This window comes from Pezoporus occidentalis, unplaced genomic scaffold (assembly GCF_034315485.1).
Source record: "Pezoporus occidentalis ecotype Australia unplaced genomic scaffold, CSIRO_AGI_Poc_V1 ctg115, whole genome shotgun sequence".
NCBI lineage: Eukaryota > Metazoa > Chordata > Aves > Psittaciformes > Psittacidae > Pezoporus > Pezoporus occidentalis.
Window position 1 is genome coordinate 3,070,320 of NW_026912940.1, and position 27,931 is coordinate 3,098,250.

Below are 27,931 nucleotides of genomic sequence, written 5' to 3' on the forward strand. Positions count from 1 at the left end.
AAAACTGTAACTGGCCTGGTGTTCTGGTTTTGGCTGGGATAGAGGTCATTTTCTTCTTAGAAGCTTGTATGGGCTGTGTTTTGGCTTTGTGCTGAAACAGTGATGACAACACAGGGATGTAACTGCTGAGTAGGGCTTACAGAGTCAAGGCCTTTTCTGCCTCTCAAACCACCCCACCAACGAGCAGGCTGAGGATGAACAAGGAGTTAGGAGTGGACAGAGCCAGGACAGCCAACCCCAGCTGACCCAGGGGATATCCCAAACTCTGTGACATCATACATAACAATAAAAGCTGAGGGAAGAAGGCAGGGGGAATGTTGAGAGGGCTCAGGTCATGAAGTTGGATACTGCAGAGTTTAAGAAGTGATGTGGAGGAACATGACTCTAATGCAGGAGCCGAAAGGTCTGATCATTGAGAAAGCGTGCAGATGAAAATGTTTTATTGTACTTCTGGGAAAGGAATGTCTGCAAAGAAATAAAAAGGTAAGGCATGAATGTCTTTGCAGGGTGTGGTGGCAGCAGCATTGTTATTCAGCAGTATAAAGTATATTCTGATGGATTTGGAGGCTGGCAATAACAGAGCTGTAGCCTTGAGAACTCATCTGCTATAAATGCCCAAGGAGAGGAGCTGACTGATTGCAGGATGAGTTTGAACTGCTGGTGAAATGTGTCATACATGTGCTGGTGTGACATATCAAATAGGGTGTTTTAGCAGACACAGGAGAGCTTTATAGCAGCTCTGAGTGAGCACTGGTGGTATGCTGGAACTGGTGCCAGTCCCAAGAAGAGAGCTCGGCTAGGACACTAGAATAAAAGGCTAGTGGGATGAGTTTGGGAATCGGGAGCTTATCAGGCTAGAGGCTGGAAAAGCCTGCTTTGTTTAGCAGTGTAGATGGCTGTTGCTTGTGAATGTATGTACATATTTATACTGGAATAAATACTGGGAAGAAAGGAGACACAATTGAGCAAAAAAGTTATTACAAAGAAAAGCAAGAACAAATCAGTTGCTAATAAATCCAGGCTGAAAAAAAACTATACAGGTGTTGGTGATAGGCCTTTTGTTTCAAGCTCCTGGGTTTGATGATTCATGGCCTGACAGCTTGCAGAGGCTGAAAGGATCACGACAGCTCACCCTAGCTTCACGGGAACTCGGGATGCAGCAGCCAGCTCTGTTCCCAGACTCCCTTTTCTTCTGTATAAGAAATGCATCTCTAAACTAGGATTTTTTTTCCTGCTCGTCTATAAAGCCTGTCTGGGCAGACCAAAATCGCCACCTAGCGAAGACAATCTCTCAGCTCACTCATTTCACACAAGTCTGCTGTAAACACGAGACAATTGTCTCTATGCAATATTTTGCTGCATTTCTTTGAGTGAAAATAGTACATAATACTTTGCAAGAGCAAATCATGCACTGAAGGTAAAAATAATTTGCTGAGGTGACAGGAAAGCAGGCATTTTCCAGAAAATAATTTGTATCCAAGCATAGGGATTCCTACCACTTCTCACTGTAATCATGATGGTGCTTATTTTAATGTCTTTGCAGTGTATTTACAGGGGTACTGAGTAAAGAGCCAGATTTAAAGTCTGTACTGGGTGTCTTATGCCTCCTTCATAAGTAGTGCTTCAAAAGGTCTCAGACTTGGTCCTGGTTTCTCTGAATGGTCAATAGTAAGTAGATTGTATATTGGCTAGAAGCCACAGAAGTGATTTCACTTGTAATATGTCTGTAATGAATTAAAATGAATGCACAACAAATAAAAGATAAACGTACCTGTACCAAGTTTGCAATTTTTGCAAAGGCTTCTAGCTAAATCATTTTGCAGGTTCCTTTGGCTTGACCTGAGTGATTGAACAGGCATCTGTAGTCTGTAAAACTTTCCAAACCTACCAAAACATTCTTGAACTTTACACTTTTCCAGTGTTTCTACCCTGGCACTCTTTGTGGGTTGCTTCCTGTTACAGTCAACTGAACATTAAGCTTTAAAAAAACATATAGCACATGACTGTGAAGATTTTATTAAAAAAATGCTGACATTTAAAACATACTATAACAGTCATGAGTGGCAGGGTGTGTGGGACAGTATGGGCAAGTATCTAGTCCACTGGGCCCCTCCAGTGCTTTGGAAGCATCGGAGATGGAAGGCAGCTGTATGGAGTCCCCAGCAACAAGCTGCAGAAACTGCTTAAGGGGACAGTGAATTATTTTGAGCCTGGTGGGCCCATGGCACTTCAGGCCATCAGAGCAGAAATGCAACATAGAGATGGACTCATGATCGAGGGGTGGACTTAGCAATGGACACTATTGCCCAGGTGTGAACGCTGCACACAGTCTCTCCTGCTCTGGAAGACTGCTACAGGAGATGGAGCCTGACATCATGGACCAGATGGATCCAGCAGCTTTATAGGGACTGGTCCATGCACTAAGATAAGAGTGATGGTATATTGAAAATGTGGGATCTGAGCATGACGTGAATGGTATGGAATAAGGGGTGGATAATGTCCTGGGTTCAGCGGTAGCAGTCATGTTTCTCCTTCTTGGTAGCTGGTGCAGTGCTGTGTTTTGACTTTCAGCTCGGGAACAGAGCTGATAACAATGATGTTTTGGTTTGGCCAAGGACTTTGTGAGCCTCATGCTCTGCCAGGGAGGAGGGGAAGCCGGGAGGAAGCAGAGACAGGACACCTGACCCAAACTGACCAAAGAGGTATTCCATACCACAGCACGTCATGCCCAGGATGTAACTGGGAGTTAGCCGGAAGGGCTGGGAGACTGCAGGGTTGGAGGAGGTATGGGTCAGTGCTTGGTTGGGCTGGGGGGGGTGAGTTATCGGTCAGCTGGTGCTGAGGTGTTGTATTCTCTTCCCTTGTTATTTCCTTTATCATTGTTATTATTGGTGGTAGCAGTAGTGATCTGTGTTATACCTTAGTTACTAAACTGTTCTTATCTCAACCCATGGGAGTTGCATTGTTTTCAATTCTCCTCTCCATCCCTCCGGGACTGGGGGGAGGGAAAGAAGGGGGAGAGTGAGTGAACGAGTTACCTGACTGGGTTTATACCATGACAAAACTGCATTTGCCAGGCTTATCTAAAGTGATGTAACAGGGATCTAAAACCACTCTGTGACTGAATTTTTTCCTTTCCAAAAGGAGTTAATTTTAAACTGCTAAATGCTACTGCCTACCTTTATTTCTTGCTTTCCATAAAGATAAATTACTCTCTAAGTGTGAACACTAGACTTAGTGACGAAATGTGCTGCTCAAACAGAACACGGGGAGTTACAACCGGCTTGAAATTTCAATACGAGGTTAAATGTTGAGTCAGTGGCAATGCCTTCAGAATACTCTGTAGTATCTTACTATTTCTGCTATATTATGAAATTCTATAGTGATATGTAGGCTGGCTTCAAACACTGTGCTGTGCAGCAACAGCCATATGGCTGGGGAAGGAAGGCTGGCACTGGTCATGTCAAAACAGGTGTCCAAAAAATTACACCCTATATTTCACACATTTCTGTCACTAACTGTAACAAATGCAAATGCAATATTGTTTTCCTGTACAACATCTCAGTTCACATGCACTAACTAAGCTGCCAGTGACACGGCTCATTCTCTGCATGCCAAGGGGAGCTCACTTCTGCCTGCATGGGGTTACCATGAATGTATCAGCAGTCACTGATAGTTTGACTTTTTCTGTTGTTTTTTTGAGGGTTTTTTGCTGCACTGTACCATCAGAAGCAGCAGCAAACTTTGCTGAGGATTATTCATTGTGTTGCAGTCCATGAGGATAAGCAAAGATGATGGGTGAAGCCATGTGCTCATTCCCTCATTCTGAGAATCTCAGGAATTGCTTCATTTGGAATAGAGTTTCTCTTGTCCTCTTGCCCTCTAAGAGTCACAGCTTCTTACGTTTTTTCTCACTCAGCAGTCCCTGGATCTCCTAATGTGAAAAGATGATACCTCAGAAGGTGAGTTGCCATAAGCCAGCCCACTTTGTGAGACCCTAGAGGTGTCATGCTTGAGATCTGGTAGCTCAAACTAGGATACTAATAGGAACAATGAGGTGTCAAGGGAAGGGAAAGCAATGGGAAAGAGCTGTGTCCTGAGGCCACTGGCTGCACACTCTCACATCTAGTAATCATCTGTTGTGTGTCTGGATGGACTGTGGAAAGCTGAAATGGAAGAGACTGTAATAGCTGTGGAGCCTGCTGTGACCTGAGGTGGACTGCTTTGTCTCAGTTTTTCATCTGGCATCCAGAAGTAGTCTGTTCAGGGAAACACAAGGGGAGGATGCATTTTCACCGGAGCTGTCTTTTCCAGCCCTACCTTGTGTCCACTGGAATGAAGCTGCTAATTTCTGCAACCCAGAAGAGACAATCTCATCAGTCATGCCTCAGTCTCATCAGTTCATTCCATTTAAGGATGTGAGCCTGAGGGATTCTGCCCATGCTGCATTTACAGGATGAACTAACTGCATTTTCCTTACAGCGTTTCCTCACATGTGTAATTAAGTATGTGAAACAGAAGACAATTTATGAACCTCCCCTTTAACTGTAGCTTTCTGGATTTAGTACTTGCCATAACATCTGCTACAGTACCAGCTATCAGGTGAAGGCAACTGAGGCAACAATTTTTTCCAGTAGCACAGTATAATTCTAAGATAGGGCTGGGATCAAGACACAAAGAAATTTGAAACAAGATTGCTCCTGGGTGTAGTTCTTCATTCGGGGTTGGAAAAGCAGACATTACTTTGCACATCTGATGTTAAAAGGGAAGAAGCATTTAAACAGTGAGAAATGACAAGGTTGAGTTTCCACAAGAAATCAAAATCAAAGCTTCAGCTGGGAAGGAATACAGCACAGATTTGGTGATATTAGGACCAGCTCTTGGGAAAAGCTTGTGAAAGTTATTGTCTATGGTAAATTAACTCCAGTATCTCATCTGAAAAGCAATGTGCCACATAGTCACAAAAATAGTCAAAGTTAATTTTAGAAACAGAACAAAAAAGGAATGGACCTATTTTCCCACCTTTTTTTTTTTTTTTAACAGGTGTTTCACACCTCCACTGTTTTAGCATTCCCATTCCCCATCAGTGATGTGATTAGGATATACATGTACACTCTGATGTTCAGTGAGAGATGCTATGGGACATGCATTCTTGCTCTGCTGTACACAGGCTGGATAGAGACTGTAGATGATATACCCTGCTGTTAGTGCCTTTGTGTTGGCACAGAAGAGGATCTCATGGTGTCTTAGGCAGTGTCTTTGAAATTCACCTGGATCAGGCTTTACATTTCATTTGATACACCCTTTTCTGTTTTCTGTTTGGGTTGTTTTGGTTTTTTTTTGGTTGTTTTTAGTTTGTTTCCTAAGGCCCTAGTCCAGAACAGACTTTATTGCTTTCTAGGATATTACAAGGTTGGTTACTTTAAATTCATTGCTGAGCAGCCAAAAATTCTGTATGCCAGCTTAGGCTTTGCAGTTTATCCGTAACATGGCCATTGTGGTGCAGCAGTAAAAGAAAAACCTTTATGTGATGCACAAGGTGTTTCATTCTCTTTCCCCTTATAAGCACCAGAGCATCACTTCTCAGATGCTGCCTTGGATCAGTGCCGCTGGGGTCCCTGCAGGTGCAGTGGAACAGACAGCTTTAGGTAGGGGCAAGCTGCCATCTTGCTGGGCTCTGGGACCATGAAGAGCTGCTGTCTCATGCCCTGGCAATTGGCAGCACTGGCCTGTAGGTGCAGCAGCTGCCCCTGGCTCCTGCTGAGCTTGGTCTGTTGCAAGCAGATCTTCTGCAATTGTGATCATGCTGGTCCCAAGTACCCTAACCTACCCATGTTCTCACTGTGCTGTGTGGAGGCATGGGAAAAAATGAACAGTTTGTTCCTTTACCACCTTAGAATAGAGATCTAGACTGATGATGACAGTGATGAAACTCTTAAGTAATATGAGTGTCTAAAATATGCCCTTATGCTCCCTTTACTGGTATTAAATTGTCGCTATTATATTGTCACTATACTTACCAGAATAATTTTAGTAGCGTCATTCTCTGTGAATGGAAACAGGAAGTGGAATATAACTCAAATTCACACTTCCCTTCATCTTAGGGGCTCTGAAGTTAGAAGTGTTAGAGACTCAAAAAAAAAAGGAAAAGGGTAGGCAAGAGTCTCTGTCAGCCTACAACCATGTGAGTCATGACCCCAATGACATTAAAAAAGCAAAGCTGATATGTAGCTACATCAGAAAAGAATAATGATATGCATCATGATGGCACTGATGCAGGTTGTGGCTAAGATTCTGGGAAAGACATATTAAATGAAGTCTGAAATTGCACCTGCTAGGTCATCACTGTTCACTGAAAAACTCCCAACTTACAAGCTAAGCTATAGCTCTGCTGCATTTATGGCAGATGGATTCTGCTTTAAGGGAATTATTGACATAAATTAACCTCTCCTTTATTATGCTGACAACAATACAATTTGGCACTGACATTTCATATGCTGTGGATATTAACTAAATCACCATCACAGCCCTTTTAATTATCCATATTCTTATTGTATAGATCAGGAACTGAGATAGGAAATACAGTGACTCACCAAAGGCATACATACATCAATGCTTTTAGGCATTGTCTGTGAGAAAAGTGGAATTTAAATGCATGTATTTCTTCTTGCCAATAAAGAAATATTTGGATTTTATAAACTTGTCTCTGTAAGGAAAGTCCTTGCTTTGGGAAGTGTTCCTGTGGATTTGCACCTGTTTTTTTCCCTGCAGAGCCATCAGGAATTCTAAGTGGAACATTCAAAACCAATAATACACATTGTGGACTGGAGCCTGGATGAAGCCATTTCTGTATAGTGAAAAGTGCCTGTCTGGTAACCTGAAAAGTTAAAAAGAAGACAGATGTTCTTTTTAACATGGCAGGATGTTTGGTCCAGCTGGAACAAACAAATTCAGAGAGGGACTGAAAAAAGTGTACATTATTAGGTATGTAAGAATAACGAGGTAAACACACAAATGATTGAAATATAGGACACTATAGTCTTTACATCTAAGTTTCCTCTTTTCTCCAGAGGACTATGATTTGAACACTTCAGAACATCTCAGAACAATCTAAGCGATTAGGTACCTACATTTTGCTATCATAAAGTGACAGGACCCTGAACTTACCTGAGGTTTTTCAGGAAGCCCAGCCTATAGGCCTTCATTATCATCATCTTCCTTTACCTTGATGTGAATTTTCAGCAATGCAGGGAGGTACTAAAGGAAATAATGCTATGAAAAATATCCACACAGACTGAAGTAAACTGGTCCAAGCTATGGCTTTCACAAGCATTCGTGGAATATTAAAACGTATAAATTTTGTGGAAATTAAGCTCTTTTCACAGGGTGAGGGCCCTATGTTTACCACAGAGTCTGTGGTCTCTTCTGCCTCTTTAGGGTTTAGCTGCCTGTGCAGATATCAGGGCTCACATGGCTCACAGCCAAGACCAGCCTTGTGCTCTGCTGACCCTGACCATGCCTTCCTGACATGTCCTCCCAGATTGACCTCAGACCTGCCTTGTTATTACAGATTTGCCTGGTGATCATAGTGCTGTTGGCCAATGCTGGTTACCATGGATAGATCTGCTCTGTGTGCTGTGTGACTCTGTGGCTTCTCAGGGTGCTGCCCAGCCTGCCTGGCTCCCTGTCCCTTGCAGAGAAGACAAAAATTGGCTCAGTTTTGTTACTTAGTTTTAGTTTGCATTATTCTTTATTCAAAATAAATAAAAAGCCTCAATAGAATTAGCTTTCCAACCTTTTTGGCTTCTGGAAGGTCTAGAAATGAACCACTGAGTTATTTTTTCCATGGAGTTACAGTGAAGCTTGGTTCTGCTTTTTTTTTTTTTTTTATTTTTTTTTTTTTCAAGTGCTGCAGTGAAATTTCATACTGTGTTGCAAAATACATAGATAATAAGCACAGGAAATCTGTGGTGAAGTAACTTGCACTGCTGCTTGCACTTTTTCCTTCATAACATACAAGAAAGTATTACAGGAAAAAAAAACCCTCACATCAAAACAAAATCCAGCAAATGGAAACAAAGAAAAGAAGGGAACATAGTTTTTTAGAGATGCATCAACAGCCAGAATACTGATATACACAGTTCATAGGATCAGATGACAACTCATGTTGGAGGGCACTTCAGGAAGTCTCTAGTCCAACCTTGTGCTCAAAGAAGGTCAGCTATGAGGTCAGACTGTGTTGCTCAGGGCTTTGTTCAGCTCAGTCTAGAAAATCTGTCAGGATGGAGCATGTAGAACATCATGGTGCAACCTGCTCCACTGCTTGTCAGTCACTGTAGTTCAAAAGTTTTTCCTTATATCAACTCTTACCCTTCTTGCCTCAAGTTACGCACATGATTTATCGTCCTCCTGCTATGCACTCTTCTGAAAAGATTGGTTCCTTCTTCTCAATACCCTCCCTGCAGGTATTGCAAGGCTGCCACTAGGTCCACAAAGTCTTCTCCAGGCTGAACAAGCCCAGCCTCCTCAGCCTCTCAAGGTCCCTTTGCAGAATGTGAAATTAATCAAAAGTATAAATAGATACAAACATGAACTCATGAAAACAATGAAAGTGGCTCTTTGTAATAGAGAAATTTATGATTTACACACAGAGGGATCTTCTCATAAGAATTTCCATATTGCTTGTGACCACCTTATGCTTAGCCTCCAAGTATAATGTCAGACCTAGAAGTGTACTGAAAAAAGTGCTTGTCAAAATCCTCACACTCTTTCAGCTACATGGACTTGCTACAGGAGGCCTTTTTTAAGAAAAAAAAATTTCCCTATGAAAATGGGCAACCGCCATAACCAAACATTCTTCCTGGCAGCTGAACAAAAGTGAAAAGGTTGTGAGAAGAGAGAAAGCAGACTTTCCATGGTATTTTAACTCTTTTCAGAGGGTTCAGTGCCTGCTGCTACCAGGGAACCCCACAGCAGTTGCAGGGGCCTGTGCAACTAACAGGCCCCTGAATTGACAGCTGTAATTTTATTTGTTCCAACTTCAAACTTTTAAAAATGTGCGTACTTTAGCCGCACTCTTAATGTTTGTTGGTACATTCATGTGCTTTGCTGGTTTGTCAGTATTGCTTGTTGGTTTGTGTCTGATTTTTCAGAACTGGCAGACTGAAAGCCCAGGATTGTCCAGCCAAGGCTTCCATGTACAGTTATGCAAATGGATATAAACCTTCTTGATCTACTGACTCTATAAACATAATCACACTCTAGATTTCAGTCATAATAAGCAAGGTTAAAGACTGATCCTTTATGTTGTGTAGATGTGAAATTTTTCAGTCTTTCTCTTCAATCTTTTCAATCTTTCTCTTTCCTTCCTGAATATATTGGCAAAAATTTAATCTGAGTTAAAAGACTGGTGTCTAAAATTTGGTTCTATATAGGAACTTGAAGTAATGAATACTCAACTGTCTGAAACTTGGTATTGATATTGTAATGAAACTACATGACATATGGTTATACATTAGAACATATATTTTCCAAAGAAAACAAAAGCTGAAAAGCTTAAGAGCAGGTAACTACCTGTCCGCATGAGGTAAACAATTTTAAGAAATGGCTAATCTCAGGGGTATGCTGAAGGAGAACTCAAGTCATTACTGAAACACAGGAACCACCATAGCAGCATAAATCACAGCATGACATTAGAGAGAACATTTACCATCCTACCTCTGTATGCTCTTTGATCAATCATTAGAATGATTTTCATGTGTGTGTGCTTTATTCACTTCTATCACAGTGCTGATTAAAAAAAATAAATAAATAAAATCCCTTTTGGGACTCCTTCCCAGCTAAGCTTAGATTTCAACTAAAACTTGAAACCAAATTACTAGGTTAAGAGGACTTCAGCTTCCTCCAGCTCAGTATGTGTATGCCCAGCATGTGGGCTAGCTAGCAAGCTGTGACAGGAAGTATTTTTGTGAGAGATCCTCAGTAATTTTATCAGTGTGTCATGGTCATCTTGACTGTGCATTTGTTTGTCAACATGGATTTATGTGCCGGGTCTGATTTAAAGATAAGTGTTGATGCTGCATTTATTTCATTGCCACTATAACAAGTTCTTATCAGCTCCAGCTATTGGTTTCACTTAGATTAGTGTCAGTGATTTTTGGAGTATTTCCTAGGTAGAAACTGGGGGAGAATTTTTCTTTCTTTGCTATTTACATCATGCAAATTTTCTTGTTCAGGAATTTTTGACAGACTCCGTTTCACAGAAAGTTCTGGAGATGATCAGTTCACTGCTCTTTATAGCAGAACTGCACAGGGCATGATCTTTCACTTGCTCTCCCTCACGCTTTTGTAGGCACAAGCAACACCTGAGCAAGTTCAGTATGTCTGTTCGTGCAGTTTCACTCACAAAGCAGTAAAGAATGGGATCAGCAATGCAATTCAAACTTGTTAAGGCCTGTGTGACTCTGTAAACCTTATACATCAACTGCAAAAGCTGTGGGTCACTGGTGTAAGGTTCTTTGATGCTGCGAATAAACAACATAACATGATAAGGAGTAAAGCAAACAACAAAAGTAACTGTGATATTTAGAATAAGTTTCCTTACTTTTTTCTTTTCTTCATCTATTGTGGCTTGATTACACCTTACTACTTGGTAGATTTTATGGTAGCAAAACACAATGACTACCAAAGGGAGCAGGTACCCTGAGCATATCCGGAATAAATTTATCTGTGCCTGCCACCATTCCAGGGGGTATTTGTCATAGCATAATGTATGATTAGTGAAATTGCAAGGGTCATGGAACACTTCTTTGTATACCAATATGACTGAATTGAAGGTGCTTTCCAGAAGCCAAACAATTATGCTGACAATCAATGAAAATCTTCTTGTGCGCAAGTGCTGGAGCTTCAGGGGGTGAACTAATGCCAGATACCTGTCAACAGAGATGCAAGCAAGGAACGCAGTACCAGTGTAGAAATTCATATACATAAGGAAGGCAGAAATCTGACAAAGCAAGGCAGAGAGTCTCCAGTTATCTCCATTCCAGGCATAATCAATCCACATAGGCAGAATTAGAGAGTACAAAAGGTCAGCCACGGATAGGCTGAAGATGTAGACTGCTAACTCATTCTTCTTCCTCACCTGAATGCAAGATGCATAGAGGCTTATGCAGTTGATAGGAATACTGATGATCATCACAACGCTGTACACAAGTGGAAATAAATACTTATCCAGGGTGTGATCATCATGGCACTCAGCAGTGCTGTTCATTGTCCACTCTGAGTAGTATCTTTGGGCTAATTCCAGCCTGGATGCAATAAAAACCCCTCTGTAGTCTGACAGGTGGTCATCTGTTTATTAGTTCTTCAGGATCTGGTTGGTAAGATTCCAGCCTTCTGTTACCAAAAAGGAAAAAGATCAGCTATAACAACAATTTTTTTTTTTTTAATGGGCTTCTTGGAGGGTATCTTTTTTAGAAGAAAGAAACTGTTGTATGAGGTTTTTAAACACTTCTAGTTAGGAGTAAATAGTAAGGGGAACCCAAATATCTAAAGTGATCAAGGTTAGATTCAAGCGTCTATAGCAGAAGCAGAATGAGTAAAGACACTTCCAGAGGGGTAGGGTCCTGCAATTCCAGGTCTCTCCTGCGTGACAGTTGAAAGAGATCAAAAAGTGCACCACAAATAAAATACAATTCTGATGAGCAGAACATGGTTTTGGCCAAACAAATATGGCAGATTTCTTATCCCAACTAACATCACAGTATCACAGTATCACAGTATGCTAGAGATTGGAAGGGACCTTGAAAGATCATCTAGTCCAATCCCCCTGCCGGAGCAGGAACACCTAGATAATGTTACACAGGAATGTGTCCAGGCGGGTTTTGAATGTCTCCAGGGAAGGAGACTCCGCAACCTCCCTGGGCAGCCTGTTCCAGTGTTCCGTCACCCTCACTGAGAAGAAGTTTCTTCTCAAGTTTAAATGGAACCTCTTGTGTTCCAGTTTGTACCCATTACCCCTTGTCCTGTCATTGTTTGCCACTGAGTAGAGCCTGGCTCCATCCTCGTGACACTCCCCCTTTATATATTTATATACACTTATAAGGTCACCCCTCAGTCTCCTCTTCTCCAAACTATAGAGACTCAGCTCCCTCAGTCTTTCCTCATAAGGGAGATGCTCCACTCCCTTAATCATCTTCGTTGCCCTGCGCTGGACTCTCTCCAGCAGGTCCCTGTCCTTCTTGAACTGAGGGGCCCAGAACTGAACACAATATTCCAGATGGGGTCTCACCAGGGCAGAGTAGAGGGGAGGGAGAACCTCTCTTGACCTACTAACCACCCCCCTTCTAATACATCCCAGGATGCCATTGGCCTTCTTAGCCACAAGGGCACAGTGTTGGCTCATGGTCATCCTGTCGTCCACTAGGACCCCCAGGTCCCTCTCCCCAACATCTTCTCCTGTAAGTCAATGCAGAGACAAGGATAGAATGACACAGATTCAGGTACCACTAGATGTTGGGATCTGCTCAGAGGAGAACGTGTGGCTTGTGTGCAAATCCCTCTCTTATCTTGTTGCATCCTCATGCTTCCCTGCTCCCCTCTCCTCCTTTGTATGTGATCCCCCAAGAACTTGCCATCAACTGTGCTATTCTAGCAAAGCTTACTCCATGTTCCAGAAACCCTCAAGTGAAACCTGTCAAGCTACTGGGTTCCTGCATGCAGAGGAGAATCCGTTGGTGTGTCACTCAGGCTCATATGAGGTGGAGACCTTCTGAGTGCAAGTTTTCATTTACACTTCTTTCCTGTAAAAATTGCAGTTGCCATGTATGAGTTTACCAAACCATCAGCAATTAAGGTTATCTGAGCCACTGCCAGGGCTGTGGTGTTGAGAGTTTCAACATGTAAATATCAGTTGAATGGCAGCCCTGACTAAAGCAGTGGGGCTGGAGGAATTGTGTGCATTAGCCTTAGAAGCAGTCAACAAAGCTGACCTTTAAAAAAGAAAGGGTGTACAACTGTCATGGTTTAAACCCAGTCAGGCAACTCGTTCACTCACTTCCCCCCCTTCTTGCCCTCCCCCTGCTCCTGGAGGGACGGAGAGGAGAATCGAAAAGAATGCAACTCCCACGGGTTGAGATAAGAACAGTTTAGTAACTAAGGTATAACACAAATCACTACTGCTACCACCAATAATAATAATGATAAAGGAAATAACAAGGGAAGAGAATACAACACCTCACCACCAGCCAACCGATAACTCACCCCCCAGGCCCAACCAAGCACCGACCCATACCTCCTCCAACCCTGCAGTCTCCCAGCCCTTCCGGCTAACTCCCAGTTACATCCTGGGCATGACGTGCTGTGGTATGGAATACCTCTTTGGTCAGTTTGGGTCAGGTGTCCTGTCTCTGCTTCCTCCCGGCTTCCCCTCCTCCCTGGCAGAGCATGAGGCTCACAAAGTCCTTGGCCAAACCAAAACAATGTTATCAGTTCTGTTCCCAGGCCGAAAGTCAAAACACAGCACTGCACCAGCTACCAAGAAGGAGAAACATGACTGCTACTGCTGAACCCAGGACATTATCCACCCCTTATTCCATACCATTCACGTCATGCTCAGATCCCACATTTTTAATATACCATCACTCTTATCTTAGTGCATGGACCAGTCCCTATAAAGCTGCTGAATCCATCTAGTCCATGATGCCAGGCTCCCTCTCTTGTAACAGTCTTCCAGAGCAGGAGAGACTGTGTGCAGTGTTCACACTTGTGAATAACCTGGGCAATAGTGTCCATTGCTAAGTCCACCCCTCGATCATGAGTCCATCTCTATGTTGCATCTCTACCCTGATCGCCTGAAGTGCCAAGGGCCCACCAGGCTCAAAATAATTCACTGTCCCCTTCAGCAGTTTCTGCAGCTTGTTGCTGGGGACTCCATACAGCTGCCTTCCATCTCCGACGCTTCCAAAGCACTGGAGGGGCCCAGTGGACTAGATACTTGCCCATACTGTCCCACACACCTTGTCACTCATGACTGTCCAGACTTGGAGAAAACCTCTTGGTCCCCCTATATCGTCGTCTAACCCCAGACAAGACCCAAACCTGACTCTGCTTAACTTTTGAGATCAGACAAAATGGTTGTGGGTAGAACACAGTCTGTGTGTGTGCCAACATGCTGATCCCCATCACAATCAGCAGGCAGGTCCCAAGGACACCCAAAGGCCACTCAAAACCTTCAGAACTCTCAGTTGATGCTGCTGTACTTGTCACTGCGGCTGGTGTAGCTGCTGTACTTGTCACTGGGGCTGGTGTAGCTGCTGTGCTTGCCGGCTCTCCCACCGCCAGCTTCTCTTTTCCCGAGTCGAGCTCCTCCCCCTCTGCCTTGCTGGGAAATGCTACGTGGTCTCCTGCATCCTCCGGGGGCTCGGCAGGCGGCTTCCGGGAAATGCTCTCGGCCGTCGCGGGGCTGGGCTCGGCCGCATGGCTCGGCTCTTCCGCGGGGCTCGGCTCCTCCGCCGCCTTCTCCCGCTGCTCTGCAGCCGCCTCCTTCCTCTCCTCGACCGCCCCGACCTCCTCCACCGGCAGCCGTCCCTTCGCGGCCTCCGGCCCCGCTCCCGCCGCCGCTTGCTCCCCGGGGCCGCTCTCCCGGGCCGGTTCGGCTGCCGCCGGCTCCCGGGGCCGCTCCCTCTCGGCTCCCCGCGGCCTCACGAAGATGGAGAGTAGGGTGAGGGCCAGGACGGTGAAGAGCAGCCGGACGGCCAGGTACAAGGCCAGGTACAAGGCCACGTCCGTCCCGCCCTGCTGCTGGAGCCCACCCGTATTACAAGCCATTGCCATAAAGCACAGTGAGACAAGAACCTTAGCCCAGGCCCCACACTTGATAAACACTAACACAGCAAATACCGGCTCTAATGTACTACATTCTGAAGCTGTGAGATCGAGAACAACTCTGAGAGCCAATAAATCAGCATTGTGATGAGTGACCATTAATCTGGCCAGATCTGTCGTTATCTCAACCCTTCGTGCCCCACGTTGGGCGCCAAAACTGTTGTGGTTTAAACCCCGTCAGGTAACTCGTTCACTCACTTCCCCCCCTTCTTGCCCTCCCCCTGCTCCCAGAGGGACAGAGAGGAGAATCGAAAAGAATGCAGCTCCCACAGGTTGAGATAAGAACAGTTTAGTAACTAAGGTATAACACAAATCACTACTGCTACCACCAATAATAACAATGATAAAGGAAATAACAAGGGAAGAGAATACACCACCTCAGCACCAGCCAACCGATAACTCACACCCCCAGTCCGACCAAGCTCTGACCCCTACCTCCTCCAACCCTGCAGTCTCCCAGCCCTTCTGGCTAACTCCCAGTTACATCCTGGGCATGACGTGCTGTGGTATGGAATACCTCTTTGGTCAGTTTGGGTCAGGTGTCCTGTCTCTGCTTCCTCCCGGCTTCCCCTCCTCCCTGGCAGAGCATGAGGCTCACAAAGTCCTTGGCCAAACCAAAACATCATTGTTATCAGCTCTGTTCCCGAGCCGAAAGTCAAAACACTGCACTGCACCAGCTACCAAGAAGGAGAAACATGACTGCTACTGCTGAACCCAGGACAACAACCATAACTATGAGACAGCTGGTACCCACTGATTGTATCACAGCTCTGACGCTCAGTAATTCTGCTCTCCAAAGATCTAACTGTTAAGGGAATTCGAGAATGGGGAACATTTGTTGTAGTTCAGTTCTACTGACAAAAATACTGCTTCAGAGACTGCCTGTGATAACTTACCTGTGGTTTGAACCTAGACTGCCAGCAGAGCAGGTGAAAAAGTGGCAGAACAAGTAGGTTGCAAGACAGCACTACCTACAAGTGTTCCCACATAGGAAACAGCACAGGCTGAAGAAAAATTGGGTGCAGGGATCTTCCCATGTAGCAGGCAAATTAATTCTGCCTATTATTGGTTTGATGCATGTGTGTATGCGTGTGTGTAGGTCTGTGTGTTTATCAGAGAAACCCAAATAGGTTTATTGCCTCTGTTGAAAGATTATTATATGGATCCCTTTTCCAGAAAAAAAAACACTTCAATGTGCATTCAGAAAAAAAGGAGCAATGACAGAACTAGTCAGAAAGCACATATTTAATGTTACCAGCCACTGCTTTATTTGATCAAGTTGGCTAACTTCACAGTTACAGCTAAATACATTCACATGCTTGAAAGACAGGGAAAATTCTTGAGAAGGACTTGCCAATCTGGTCCACTGGCCAGCTTTACTTACATGATAACTAGTTAAAACTCCAGATGTCTGCTTTTCAGTGTGGTTTAGTAAAACCACACAGTAAATAGGGCATTGTAAGCTTACCAGTATAGATAAGTATCATGAATCAAAAATCTAGCTCTACAAATTGGATCCCAGGGTTTTGCTGACCCACTTCTCACCAAAAGCAAAGCAAACATATGCAGACTGACCAGATGAGTAAAAGATAGAATACCTACCTCTTCTTCTAATCACATTTTAGCATCTCTTTTCCTATGACAGGTCTCTTCATGTCTAAGAGGGAAACATGCCTTCAGAAGCATGTGTGTAATGTAGCAAATGTATGAGGCAGTGTCTACTAGTCGTGTGACTGAGAAACTGGAATTCCTTCTCCCTCCCCCACAACCTCTTTCTCCATTGTTAGTCGAGTTGTTACATTACAGACTCATCATCCTTATAAGATCCCAACTTGTCTCCATGTTACTCACAATTGCTTCTCTCACAGTTAGCTTTACCAGCTCTTTCATTTGTACTCACAGCCCAGCATGCCAATTTCTTGATAACACCCACATTTTTCCTTCAGCTTTCTCTTTTTACCTCATTGCTTCTAGAAGTTGTGTCTGTTGATCTTACTGATTGTAAGGTGCAAACTTGTCCTCATATTGGACTTGTCTGAATAAATCCCCTTTTTTTTTGAGACAAGACTTTGCTTTGGTCTGTTGCCATCTGCATTAAGGAACCAGTGTCTTAAGATATAATCAGCTAATGGCAGGCCAGGATGCTGAAGATGGGATTCAGAGTTGGGACCACATGGAATTTGCCACCTCGGCAATTTTTTTCTGTCCATTTTTCACAGGTCACTGTAGCCAGTGGCTTTAATTTTATCTTTAACCAGTATCATCAACAGTGTCTAGGAATGAAGCCCTGGAGGCTGTCTGAAATCCCCCAGGTAATGTCCCAGCGTTGATGACATATGGATGCTACTTATATGACGACATGCTTTCAATGATAATAGTAACAAGAAGTGTGTCATACTGGCACGTATCAGTGACCTATACTGAAGTGTGTTAAAGAACCAGCAAATGAATTATACCACAGAGCATGCAGCAGTTTCTTGCACAGAAATATAAAAGCAGAAAGCACTGTTTTGCCCCAATTACGACACATTTCATTACAGTTACTAGGGGAAAGTGGTCTGTCTCATACCTCTTTGCTTAGGTTTTCTTTTATAATTACAACTGAAATATGATGACTGCAATGCAAAATGATTTGTCTTACCTGAATGCAACATTTGAAGCATTACCAGGTTTTCTCTCAGCTGCTGAGCATACCTGCTGGTTTTGCCCAGGAGGATGTTATTGGCTTACAGCTTTCCTAAAACACAATGTTTGATAATTTTTCCCACTGATTTTTAAATGGATTTATTTTTTATTGATTTATTTTTTAATGGATTTTTTTCTAAAAAAAACTATCGAGGAATTTCTGTTTATTGATATGTAATTTAATGGTTTGACTTTCATGTACCAAACTCACTATGACTAATTCTGTAGACTTGTTACTTATTTTATAGGCTTTAGAATCAGATTTGTTTCACATGAAACAAAACAAAACACCAACAAACCCAACCAAACAACAGTAATATTTTCTTTTAGCCACATTATTCAATGATTATCATTGTCCCTCTCATTTTGCCACAGAACACCTGCTGTACAAGAACTCTGACAAAAGTCAGTCAGACAAAAATTCAGAGAAATGGAGTAGCAAATGCTATGCTTTGAGTAATGTATGCAAACAAGCCTGCAAAGGAACCTTGGGAAAGTTTTTGGAGGCAAGTACTCATTACATATTGTATTTGTATTGATGCATTCTTACAGTATCTTTTTCAGATTCAAAGAGAGCTTCGTGCGGTCTTTGCATTTATGACATTTTGAATGTAACAGTGTAAGTACAAAGTTGTACTTTCATAAACACAAATACAAAATGATATTCTATATTCTTATCTCTAAACAACTTTCTAAGGGAAGAATGGAAGAGTCTTTTTTTTTTTTTTTTCAGATAATTCTGAATACAGAAGTCTACTAAAGCTTGGGGAACTGGGACAGACAGAAGACTGCAACGATTTTGTGTTATTAACAGAAAAGATTAGACACTAAAAAAATAAATAATCTTTTATAAGCTAATAAACACCAGCAATTTTGGAAACATCTGCAACATTTCACCCTTTATTTCAAATTCAAGTTCATCAAAGGGCAAATTGCTGTAAGCAGTACTCATTATAATGTGCTAAGTTTTTGCAGGTACTTTGCTTTTTAGGTAAGCTTCAGGGGAAGAAAAAAATGCTGTGTGAACTAGTGCAGCAGCTGCTGTACTGGTGCTATTGTATATCAGCCATGAGATGGAAGGGCATATGGTTTTCTTAATTTATTTTTTCTCTCAAAGCAATCTCAACAAAGTAGATATTGCTTTGTGCTCTCAAAAAAGTTATAGTGCCAAGCTGATTTCCTCAAGCACAAGGACCTTTCACAGCTGGATCTTTTTTCTTCATGAGCAGATCTCAAAACTCAGTTCTGAAAAGCTTCACAGTTTGGGAGATCTGATACATGCCTTCCTGTAACATGGATGATTTGCTTAAAATGCAATATTAAATGCATTTGCTTTCTCATGCAACACTAAATTTCACTCAAATGTCTCCATAAGATTCTGTAGAGACTTCAACAGGTCTAAAAGAGCTCTCAGTCTTTAGCTTTGAGATAGACTTTATGGACCCCTTTAGATGATCTTAAGGTCCTTTCCAACCCTAACTATGATTCTATGGTTCTATGACTGTTTCATACAGCATAAAAATTCTGTTAAAATGAGCAAATAGAAAAATAAAAGCTATGTTTTGTTAGGATGTAGGCAAGTAATATTTTGCTGTATGCTTATGTGCATCATGTTTTCATATCTGTATACAGAAAGATGCTGTACAAAATATTTTCATGACACTTGGTATTCTAAGAAGCTACTTTTTTAGCATAGCTTATATTTCTGCTAAGTTTTAAGCATTGTGTATATTCATATAAATAGTGCTGAGTATCTTATTAGTGCCATAAAATACGAAAGAACAGTAACAGAAGGGCTACTGGAACCACCTGTGGGGCTTGCGGCATTTTTTTGCAGTGAAGACAGGACAATTCAGAATACTGAAAACTCACTCCCAAATACTGCCTTTCTCCATCCTTTCCCCTCTCCTAAGCAACAAGTATTCTGATCATGGCAATACCATTACAACACTAAATCAAGCTGGCATGTATTTCCTAATTCAGTCGTTTGATGTCATTTGCCATTTGTCTCATGTTTTGCTTGTGCTGGGAGTCAAATACTCCTCCCAAAGCAATCTGTTCAGTCCCTTTTGTGTCCTTTCTTTTTGTTGCAGGATGTCAACATCACACTAACAGAGAGCCAGGCCAAAACCTCTACCAGGAAATAACATCTGTATCTGACTTCTTGGATTTTGAAGACTTACCTAAGCAGACGTTTCACCCATGGAGCAGAATCACTGTGATGCCACCGGTAGTGTAACCCATGTCTGCTTCTGAAAAGAGAACTGCTTCATCAGATAAAGCAACAGGAAGCTGCTCTTGAATACACCAATGAGGCAACAGCTCACATGTCTCTTAATTATTTTTTTCCTCTTTTTTTTTTTTTTCATTTTTAAATATCTTGTTAACTTACCCATGGGAAAAAAAAAGCAACATAGTTGTGCAGAAGTATCCACAAAGGATGTGGCAACCTTGGTAAATCTAGGAATACTTTCAGTAAGTTGATCAAAGTTTTATTGAAAATATTGCCTAATTATGTAAGTGGAGTATATTACAAACCTCTTATAAATGTTCAAAACATAGGGTCTTTTTCTTGACTGAAGGGCTTGTCACTTGCCTTTCCCAACAAATTTATCACAGAAACATCTAAGACTCCACCAAAGAAGAGTCCACAAAAATACCCCACAGTGACTTTAGGAGGTCGTACAAGAAGAATTAATTATTTTCAGAATTTGTATTATTTTTTTTGTTTGTTTGCCTACTGAGGGGAGGAAGTTTGTGAACAGTTCTAGTTAACAAAGATAACAGAATTTATACACTGCAATAAGTTGCATATTCATATATTTTTATATGAACTGAATCTGAGGTTGGATGCGGCTTGCACAGGAGTGATTCTTTTAACAGATAATTTTATTCAGTTAAACAGCTGAAGTTTTTACATAAGCACACTTTCTCTTTTCACTATGTGATAGTAATTTATTGTATGCTCTGATTTGTTGGTTTTTTTTATTTAATTCTGCTTGGAACAATTCAATACAAAAATGGGTACAATTTCACTTTAAAAAGTAAAATTACATCTATGGGGTAATATCAAAACTGGCCTGTTTGATGATTAAGATGCAGAGGAGAAATGAAACAGAGGAGGAAATTTAAAAGCTCTAAAACAGGACATCCTGACATTCTTGAGAACAATACCAGGCAGCTCTATAATATTTACCACTGGATGCAGAGATTTGGTTCCTCTTTTCCAACCAGAGCATGACTTTCTCGTCCAGTTTTTCTACTAATTCGCTTTAATACGAAGCCTGAATTATCAAAACGTTCTATACTTGTGTTCCCTCCTGAACTGATATCATAACCCTCTCCAGTTTGGTAAGAGGGAGACTTCCAAGCCACTTGGTTAGATCAATCTCTAAATTAAATTTTTGTCAAACCTCTATTTTCACTGAAAGAAAGGTCATTGTACAAAGACCTGATTTATCACTTTTCACCAGCCTTTTCGTAACATGGTACCTACTAAGAACAGTGTCCAGCTGAGCTGGTTCTGCTGTTCAGTTGTGGGTTCCTATACTTCACTGAAGAAAAGGCATTTAATTTCTGATGCAAGCAGAAGAGTTTTCCAAGTTTGGTTGTTTTTTTTTTTTTTTTTTTTTTTGAGATCCAGACATGCACAGTATCTCAAATCAGTCATCTTGGAACAAAAGGTGTTCTTCAGGTTGGCTGAGATTAACACACTATCAAGAAGGAACAACTGAAATAGAAAAATATTAACAGTGCAAAATTATTTTATCTACAAAAGAAGCAATGAGTAAGTCCTCAATAATTTTGTTGGCTATACTGGGGCTTACATAGATCATATTATCTTTGGATCACAGACAAAGGTAAAACAGGTAAAAAACAAGGTAACAGTAAGGAAGCCTTCGAAATATTCTCCTCCACCAAGGAATAAATTTATGCATTAAATTTAGATATTATCAAAATTAGCCCATAATTCCTGATGATTTTGTAAACCTTCCAGGTGTGCAGAGCTGTATGGTCTGCTGGAATGAATGTGAATTAGGACCATGAACATAATTCTACCTTTGTCACTGACTCACTGTAGCCTTGAGGAAGTCACTCTGTCCTTGCATGCAACAATGACATCGTATAGCTCATTTGGGTGTGAGCAGATTCATTAGTTTGCTATTGATATGGCTGTAAAGTGCAAAATGCTTTGTGTTTAGAATTGTTATTAAAAATGAAACAAACAGGAAACGTCAGTCAGGTAATGTCATCACTGAGACATTAGATCCCTCAATGACATGGCCAAGAGAGGCAGTGGCTGGAATAACAGCATCCTTGATAGACAGAAATGTGCAAAACCTCGGCTTTTCCATGGCTCTGACACTGCACACAGGATGTCAGCTATTGCATCTCCTCACTCCTCAAGCACACGGAGCATCGCCTCTGTAGAACACTTAAATCAGCAGACAGACACTTCCCCTTTAAAGGGTATTTTTATAGCATAATCAAGCCGATCACCAATCTCCTTTTTACTCTACTCTGAGTCAAATGCTTTGATGAGCTGGAGTCTGAGCGAACACCCTGGTTATTCTCACGGAAGCTTTTAGCATGTGGCACTGCACTATCTCAGCTGGCCGCACTTTCACGTGGCTGCCTTGCCGTGTGCTTCGTGAAGGCTGTAAAACAGAACCCACGCCCAGATCCCTCCCTGAGGCCACAGCTGCTGATCCAACTGAGGTTCCCCGGGAAGCCCACAGGCTGCCAGCACCCCTCTCCCGGGCTGGCCCTCGCCACGCCTGGCCCTGTGTCCCGGGGCCGCTCCCTGCCTGTTCCTGTGCAAGCAGTCAAAGGTCTTCCTCACAACGTGCTGCAGTTTTCTCCTTCAAAGTGACCAGTTTTGCCTACTTTACAAGGGATTTAGTGGCAGCCTGAGAGTGCGGCAAAACCAGTTAACTAGGTGCTGGCGAGGGCTTGGAAATCAGGTTCACTGGGAATCACCGTTCCTCTCCCTGGAAAACTGACATGCCTTGCCAAAGGCCCCCCCAATAAAGTCACTTCGGTGTTACCCTAACATCGCTGCTCAAGCTCCACTAAACCCGAATTCGCTGTGTACCCGCAGAGAAACCCTGCGTAGCCGTGATGCCCACCACCCTCCCCGCCGCATCCAAGATGGCTCCACAATAGCTTCACTCGGCATTCAGTGCCCAATTCCAGCATGGCGGTAAGCTTCCCACTAGCCCGAATTTGCTTGCCCTTTCTCAAAATGGCAGCCGCTAACTTCAACCCCGGCGTTCGTGTGTGTCGTAAGGGCGGACAGCCTTCCCCTCCCTGAGCCTTTCCCTTTACCAAAATGGCGGGGAAGAGCTCTCACGCCCCGCCCCTCAGGTGATTGCCAGGTTGTGCTGTCACGTGACAAGCGGAGTTGGACAGTGGCGAGTTGCTGGAGGGGTGCGGCGGCGCGGAGTGTGTGTGATGGAGCAGTGTGCTCTTCTGTTGTGGAGCTGGCTCCTGCTTGGCTGCAGCTGGGGCCCGGGCCCCCCTGGGGTCGGTGCTGCTGTGCTCTCCACGGCCACCTACGAGCTGGACGATGCCTACGGGCTGGGGAGGCAGTTCGACGGGATCGGCGCTGTCAGCGGCGGCGGGGTGAGCGGCAGCGGCGGGCTGGGCGCGGAGGTCCTGCCTAGCTGCTGCCTGCGGTGCTGCTGTGCCGCTCCTAGAGGCGGCGGTTTTCACGGGCGCTTAGGCGGGGAATTCCGTCAGTGCGAACATTCGGTGGCTTCGGTGCAGCCCCTTGATGTGTCTGTGAGGGAGCCGTGTTGGCTGGTGGGGGGCTCTCAGGGAGCCGTGAGGAAGTGGGGATGTATGAAAGGCAAGGTGGTGGAGATGAGAGGACGTGAGTGGAGCTCTGAAGGGGAGCTCTGCCCGGAAGGTCCCGATGGGAGCCGTGCGGGCAGTGGTAGTGGCAGCGGGGACAGTTGGCTGGAGCCGGGCCCTGCTTTGTGCCTTTCTTGCTGTCAGATGTACAGTGGCTCTTTCTCACCAGGCTGCTTGGGTAGCCGAGGACCAGCCACTTCCTCAGTGCTGTTGGAGGAGAGCTAACAAGGGCAGTTTTTGTCTATAGAGGCTCTTCCTCACTACTTGTCTGTGTGAGCTTTAAAGTGTTGGATGAAAAAATAGCCAGTCGTATGCTTTCCTGTGGTCCAGCAAACAGAGCCGGGAGCTCTTGCAAGTTCTTACCTGTTCTTGGACGTGCTGATTTGCTTCCCTTCACCTCCTGCCTGTGTGCCCAGTGAACTCCCATTGCCTTTGGTATAAAGTGCACCAAAGCAGAGAGATACGAGTAGAAGAGGATAAAAGGTGCTGGGAGGGGACTGCATTTTGCTTGCACCAATTCTGCTCTCTGGATTCTCTTCGCATTAAATTGCAGGTAGCTGAAGTAGAAGGCAACTGTAATCTATGAAACCAGAAATGCACTATTGAAGGATTAAAAAAGACTTCTTGTAGGGATTTAGCTGAGTTCCTGGTGCTAGAATTACTTTTGTTATTTTGTTAGCTATGTGAAAGTCCTCAACTGACAGACTGGAATGTACTTATATGTTTGAAAGTTAAATTTTCATATTTTTGTTTTGTTTCCATTTTAGGCCACATCTAGACTCCTGGTGAACTACCAAGAACCTTATCGCTCCCAGATTTTGGATTATCTGTTCAAGGTAAAGTTGGTTTCACTGATACAATAATGTCTAATTTCATCCAGAATTTCTTATTGCATAACGTTAGACTCCTATAGCATAATGAGTACTACTTGAAATTGGACAAAGTTCCATTTTATAAAGCATCTCCTTTAATATTAGCTTTTGTTTTTGACAACCAGCATATGGTTCAGGAGCCTATTTGTTCTGATTATTATGAAAAGTCCTTTTATGTTTTCACAGTATGTTTTAGAAAACATGTTTTCAAGATATTTTGGTCATTCATTTGTGCTTAACGAGGATGAAATTATTTTTGTGGCTAAAATGAAGGGTTTAGCTGTTCATAGCAATTGCAGGGTGTGCAATCAATGAGACAGTTTTCTTTATTACTTTGGAGTACAGATTCATGTAATGTGAAAACAGCTGTGCGACCTGCAACATTTCAGTACCATATCTATTCCAAACTAGTTTCCAGTATAAGTGCAGTCAGTTACTCTAGAAGGTGTGTGAATGTTACTGGTTTGTAAGAGCTTTAAGTAACCTTTAAGAGCTTTGTAACCTTGGAGTTACCCAACTTATATGGTAAAATTATTGCACTGGACAGTAATAACTTGTTTTGCTTTGGCACTATAAGTTATTCTGCTGGAAGAGGATGCCATGTCACTTTCAAGTAGCGTAATTCAGATGGCTGGAGGGGAATAGTTTACTGTGTAGTTTAAAGAATTGATTTTAAAGGGTAAGGTTAGGCATAATGTGTGACTGGGGGATCAAACCTATGTGTTATAAATACGGGTTTACTGAAGGAATCAGTACATGTGGTAAAATAAAAATCTACCTGAGGTCATGATTTTCAAAGACTTTTTGACATGTTCTTTCACCAAAACTTCTTAAGCTGTCATGAGATACCTGGGAGGGGTATACCTTGCCTTGTTCTCCCTTGTCTTTTAATGTCAGTCAACTTTTGTGATGGGGATAGGAGACCAAATATGTTAGAAGTTTAAAATCAGAAATGTCAGGAAGAGAAATGGTAAATTGGGAGTATTTGCTTCTTATTTACAAACAAATAAAGAAATCCAAAGCTTGTAAGCCAAGCAAAATATTGTCTATGCAGCAAACTTTTTTAATCAAACTGCACTCTGACCTCTTAAAACTTTTTTTTAGGTGCCAAAATTATACTTGGGCAATTCCATTGAGGAGGCCAGTGGTTATTAAAATAATGATTAACTGCAATTCTGGCTTGAGCAACTCTTAAGCCACTAATGGCTGGAAGAACATACTAGGAGTAGGATCACCTGTATGAGCTTGAATTTTGTGTACTGCTCCACTAGTCAGATGCCAGCGAAAGACAGCAGTGGGCTAAGTAGCCATTTGTTTCCCAGTGTGGTGGGTTTTTCTCTCTTGCCTTTCTGCCTGTAGCTAGTAGATATTTTTGACCCATGTGTATGCTGTTTCACATAAGCAACCCTATTCATCAGAGAATTACAGAAATATTAACTTCAATTATTTCTTTTTTTTTTTTTGAGAAAACAAACTTGACCGTAATGACAGTAAAAATACTGTTGTGTTCCTCATACAGCCCTTGTTCTATTTAAAGAGTGCTTCTGTATTTTTCTTGAGCATAATCAACTTAAAATCTGCAGAGTTGGGGAGAAGCCTTGTTAATGATGCATGAGTCAGTGAAACTGACTAAAGATAAGTACTATTTATCTTGCTCAATTTCCTTGTGAAGCAGAATCTTGTATTATCTCTCATTGCATTTATAATGGGTGGGGTTTTTAATAATAAAAAAATTATTGACTTTTTAGCATCCTCAATGTACCGTTATTTATTGCATTTTTCTTATTAACAGTAGGATTCTGTTTGCTTTTCTGTCTCTCTTTTTTAGCCAAATTTTGGTGCTTCTTTACATATCCTCAAAGTAGAGATTGGAGGTGATGGACAATCAACAGGTATGTATTTAGCATGATCAGGGTTTAATTTTTGGTTGCAGTGATGCAGTAACATGTCCTGCATGTGTCACTGCAGCTGAAGCAAGGAGGTGCATTCTGTAGTGGTAGTGAAGATGCAGAAAAGCAATGTTTGCTAACTTGTAGAAGGGAACACTTCTCTCTATCCCATGATTTCAAGGTTGCATTCTAGAGCAAGCAAGTTCCTTTTTTTCCTCCCTAAGATAAGGAAGGTTTAGTAATTTTCTGAATTTCAGGGCATTTCTCAAACGCCAGTTTTGCAATACAGATTGAAACACTTGTGTAGGACTAGGTGGTTTATATCTTAAAAGCATGAAAATGCGAAGACAGTTTGTCAGAAGCAGTTATTTTTCTTTCATTTAATGAGCTGCTACATTTCACTGGAGTTGCATTTTCTGACAATAAAACCACTATTGTTTGGCTGTTTTTTTTTTTGCCTGGCCACAGTTGCAGATGAAAATGTCTTGGTGTAATTTGCCTGGCCTACTACATTTACATATAAGAGAAACTGTTTAGTAACTGCTTGTGATCAGATGCTTGGATGCAGTAACTAGAGTACAGTTCATTTTTTTTTTTTCTCTCCCCCTCCCCTGCCCACCCAAATTAAATCTAGAATTAAAGCAGATTCAGTTAATAAATAGAAGGCATAGCATCTGTCTTTGTAGCGTTTTATTTATATTTTTTTAATGCGTGTGTCATTAGATATTCTTTTTCATTCTTTGGTTTACTTTCCTTAAGAAAAGTTAACATGGAAAAAAGTATTATTGGGTTTAAGATCTCTGTAATTGGACAATAAATTGCTGGTTAGAGGAGGATGGAGTTGTCTTTCTGCATGCACAGACCTTCTCTTCAAATACTTTTGCTGTTGGCTAAGGAGAATGTTACATACTTCTGCGATGACTTTCTAGATTTTAGGAGATCAGCAAGAATCATATGTATTAACGCACTAGACTGCAGCTCTTACTCTGACCTCAGAGGTGTGATCAGGAGTTTAAATTTGGAATCTAATTGCTCTTCTGTGACTCTGACGAATAGGACTTCCAAATAGTCAAGTGTCGAATTAAAAAAAGTCAATCCTCTTTTCTGTAATGAAATGTACTGTTCTAGAGGGAGGGGGAGGAAGTATCATTGGAAGAAATCTGTAACAATTAGGCATATAGTGCATGGCATTGCAACTGTAACTTGTCTAAACAAGTTACCAACTTCTCTGTGTGATGACTGCCCATGCAATGCTGATTTTTTTGCAGCTTTCTAGTTTGCTTCCAGACCTTTTGTCTGAGAGAATTCAGTGCATTCCGCAAGCTTTTCCTGTAGTCACAGAACACCACTGAAATATAAACTAGATCTTTACTATAAATATAGAAAAATCTTTTCCCTGTCACTGAAAAAACTTCACGACAGTTCTTTTCTCTCCCTGGGCTTGCCTTGCACAGAAGCAGCAAGTTACAGCCTTATTTAGTTTGCCTTTTGGTTTAGATACAACCTGCTTCTGCATCTGTTTGTTTTTTTCATTCCTGATCTTAATGCTGTAACTTTCCTACTGGTTGTTGGAACCAAGATAATCATGAATGATTTAGTATTATCATAGCTAGGGATAGAAAATGCCCAATAGTTAATCACATTCTGATGTTGAAAGCAGTCCCTTAAGAATAAAAAAATATTATTTTTTTTTGCTAATTTAATATACTAAGAAGGGTGGCAAGTCTTTTGTGTTCCCTCCCACTA

At 42.3% G+C, this 27,931-nt stretch overlaps 2 protein-coding genes and 1 long non-coding RNA gene across 5 annotated transcripts in view; 2 read left to right on the plus strand and 1 right to left on the minus strand.

Annotated features, from left to right (window-relative positions):
* Positions 1–322: 322 nt before the first annotated feature.
* On the plus strand, positions 323–19,890 carry LOC134174158 (uncharacterized). The gene is made up of 3 exons (XR_009968528.1): positions 323–483; positions 6,772–6,984; positions 19,662–19,890. It is a non-coding gene; the product is annotated as an uncharacterized LOC134174158 (long non-coding RNA).
* Positions 9,353–17,620, minus strand: GPR65 (G protein-coupled receptor 65). The gene is made up of 2 exons (XM_062638832.1): positions 17,525–17,620; positions 9,353–11,394 (listed from the first exon to the last, which is right to left on the minus strand). The coding sequence occupies exon 2, from the start codon at positions 11,267–11,269 to the stop codon at positions 10,232–10,234; it is 1,038 nt and encodes a 345-aa protein (XP_062494816.1). The 5' UTR covers positions 11,270–11,394; positions 17,525–17,620; the 3' UTR covers positions 9,353–10,231.
* Positions 19,891–22,982: 3,092 nt separating the features above from the next.
* The window catches only part of GALC (galactosylceramidase), a 34,622-nt gene continuing 29,673 nt past the window's right edge, over positions 22,983–27,931 (plus strand). For 2 of the 3 annotated variants that reach the window (XM_062638856.1, XM_062638848.1), the window contains exons 1-3: positions 22,983–23,193; positions 24,192–24,260; positions 26,125–26,188. In XM_062638856.1, coding sequence (XP_062494840.1) covers positions 23,023–23,193; positions 24,192–24,260; positions 26,125–26,188 — 304 coding nt within the window. In that variant the 5' untranslated portion in view covers positions 22,983–23,022. Of the gene's footprint in view, positions 23,194–24,191; positions 24,261–26,124; positions 26,189–27,931 lie in introns of those variants that run through there. The other variant, XM_062638865.1, reaches the window with a different exon arrangement.

Bases quoted from the DNA above. Each gene is read 5' to 3' on its own strand.
- GPR65 (XM_062638832.1), bottom strand. From the start codon at position 11,269: ATGAACAGCACTGCTGAGTGCCATGATGATCACACCCTGGATAAGTAT.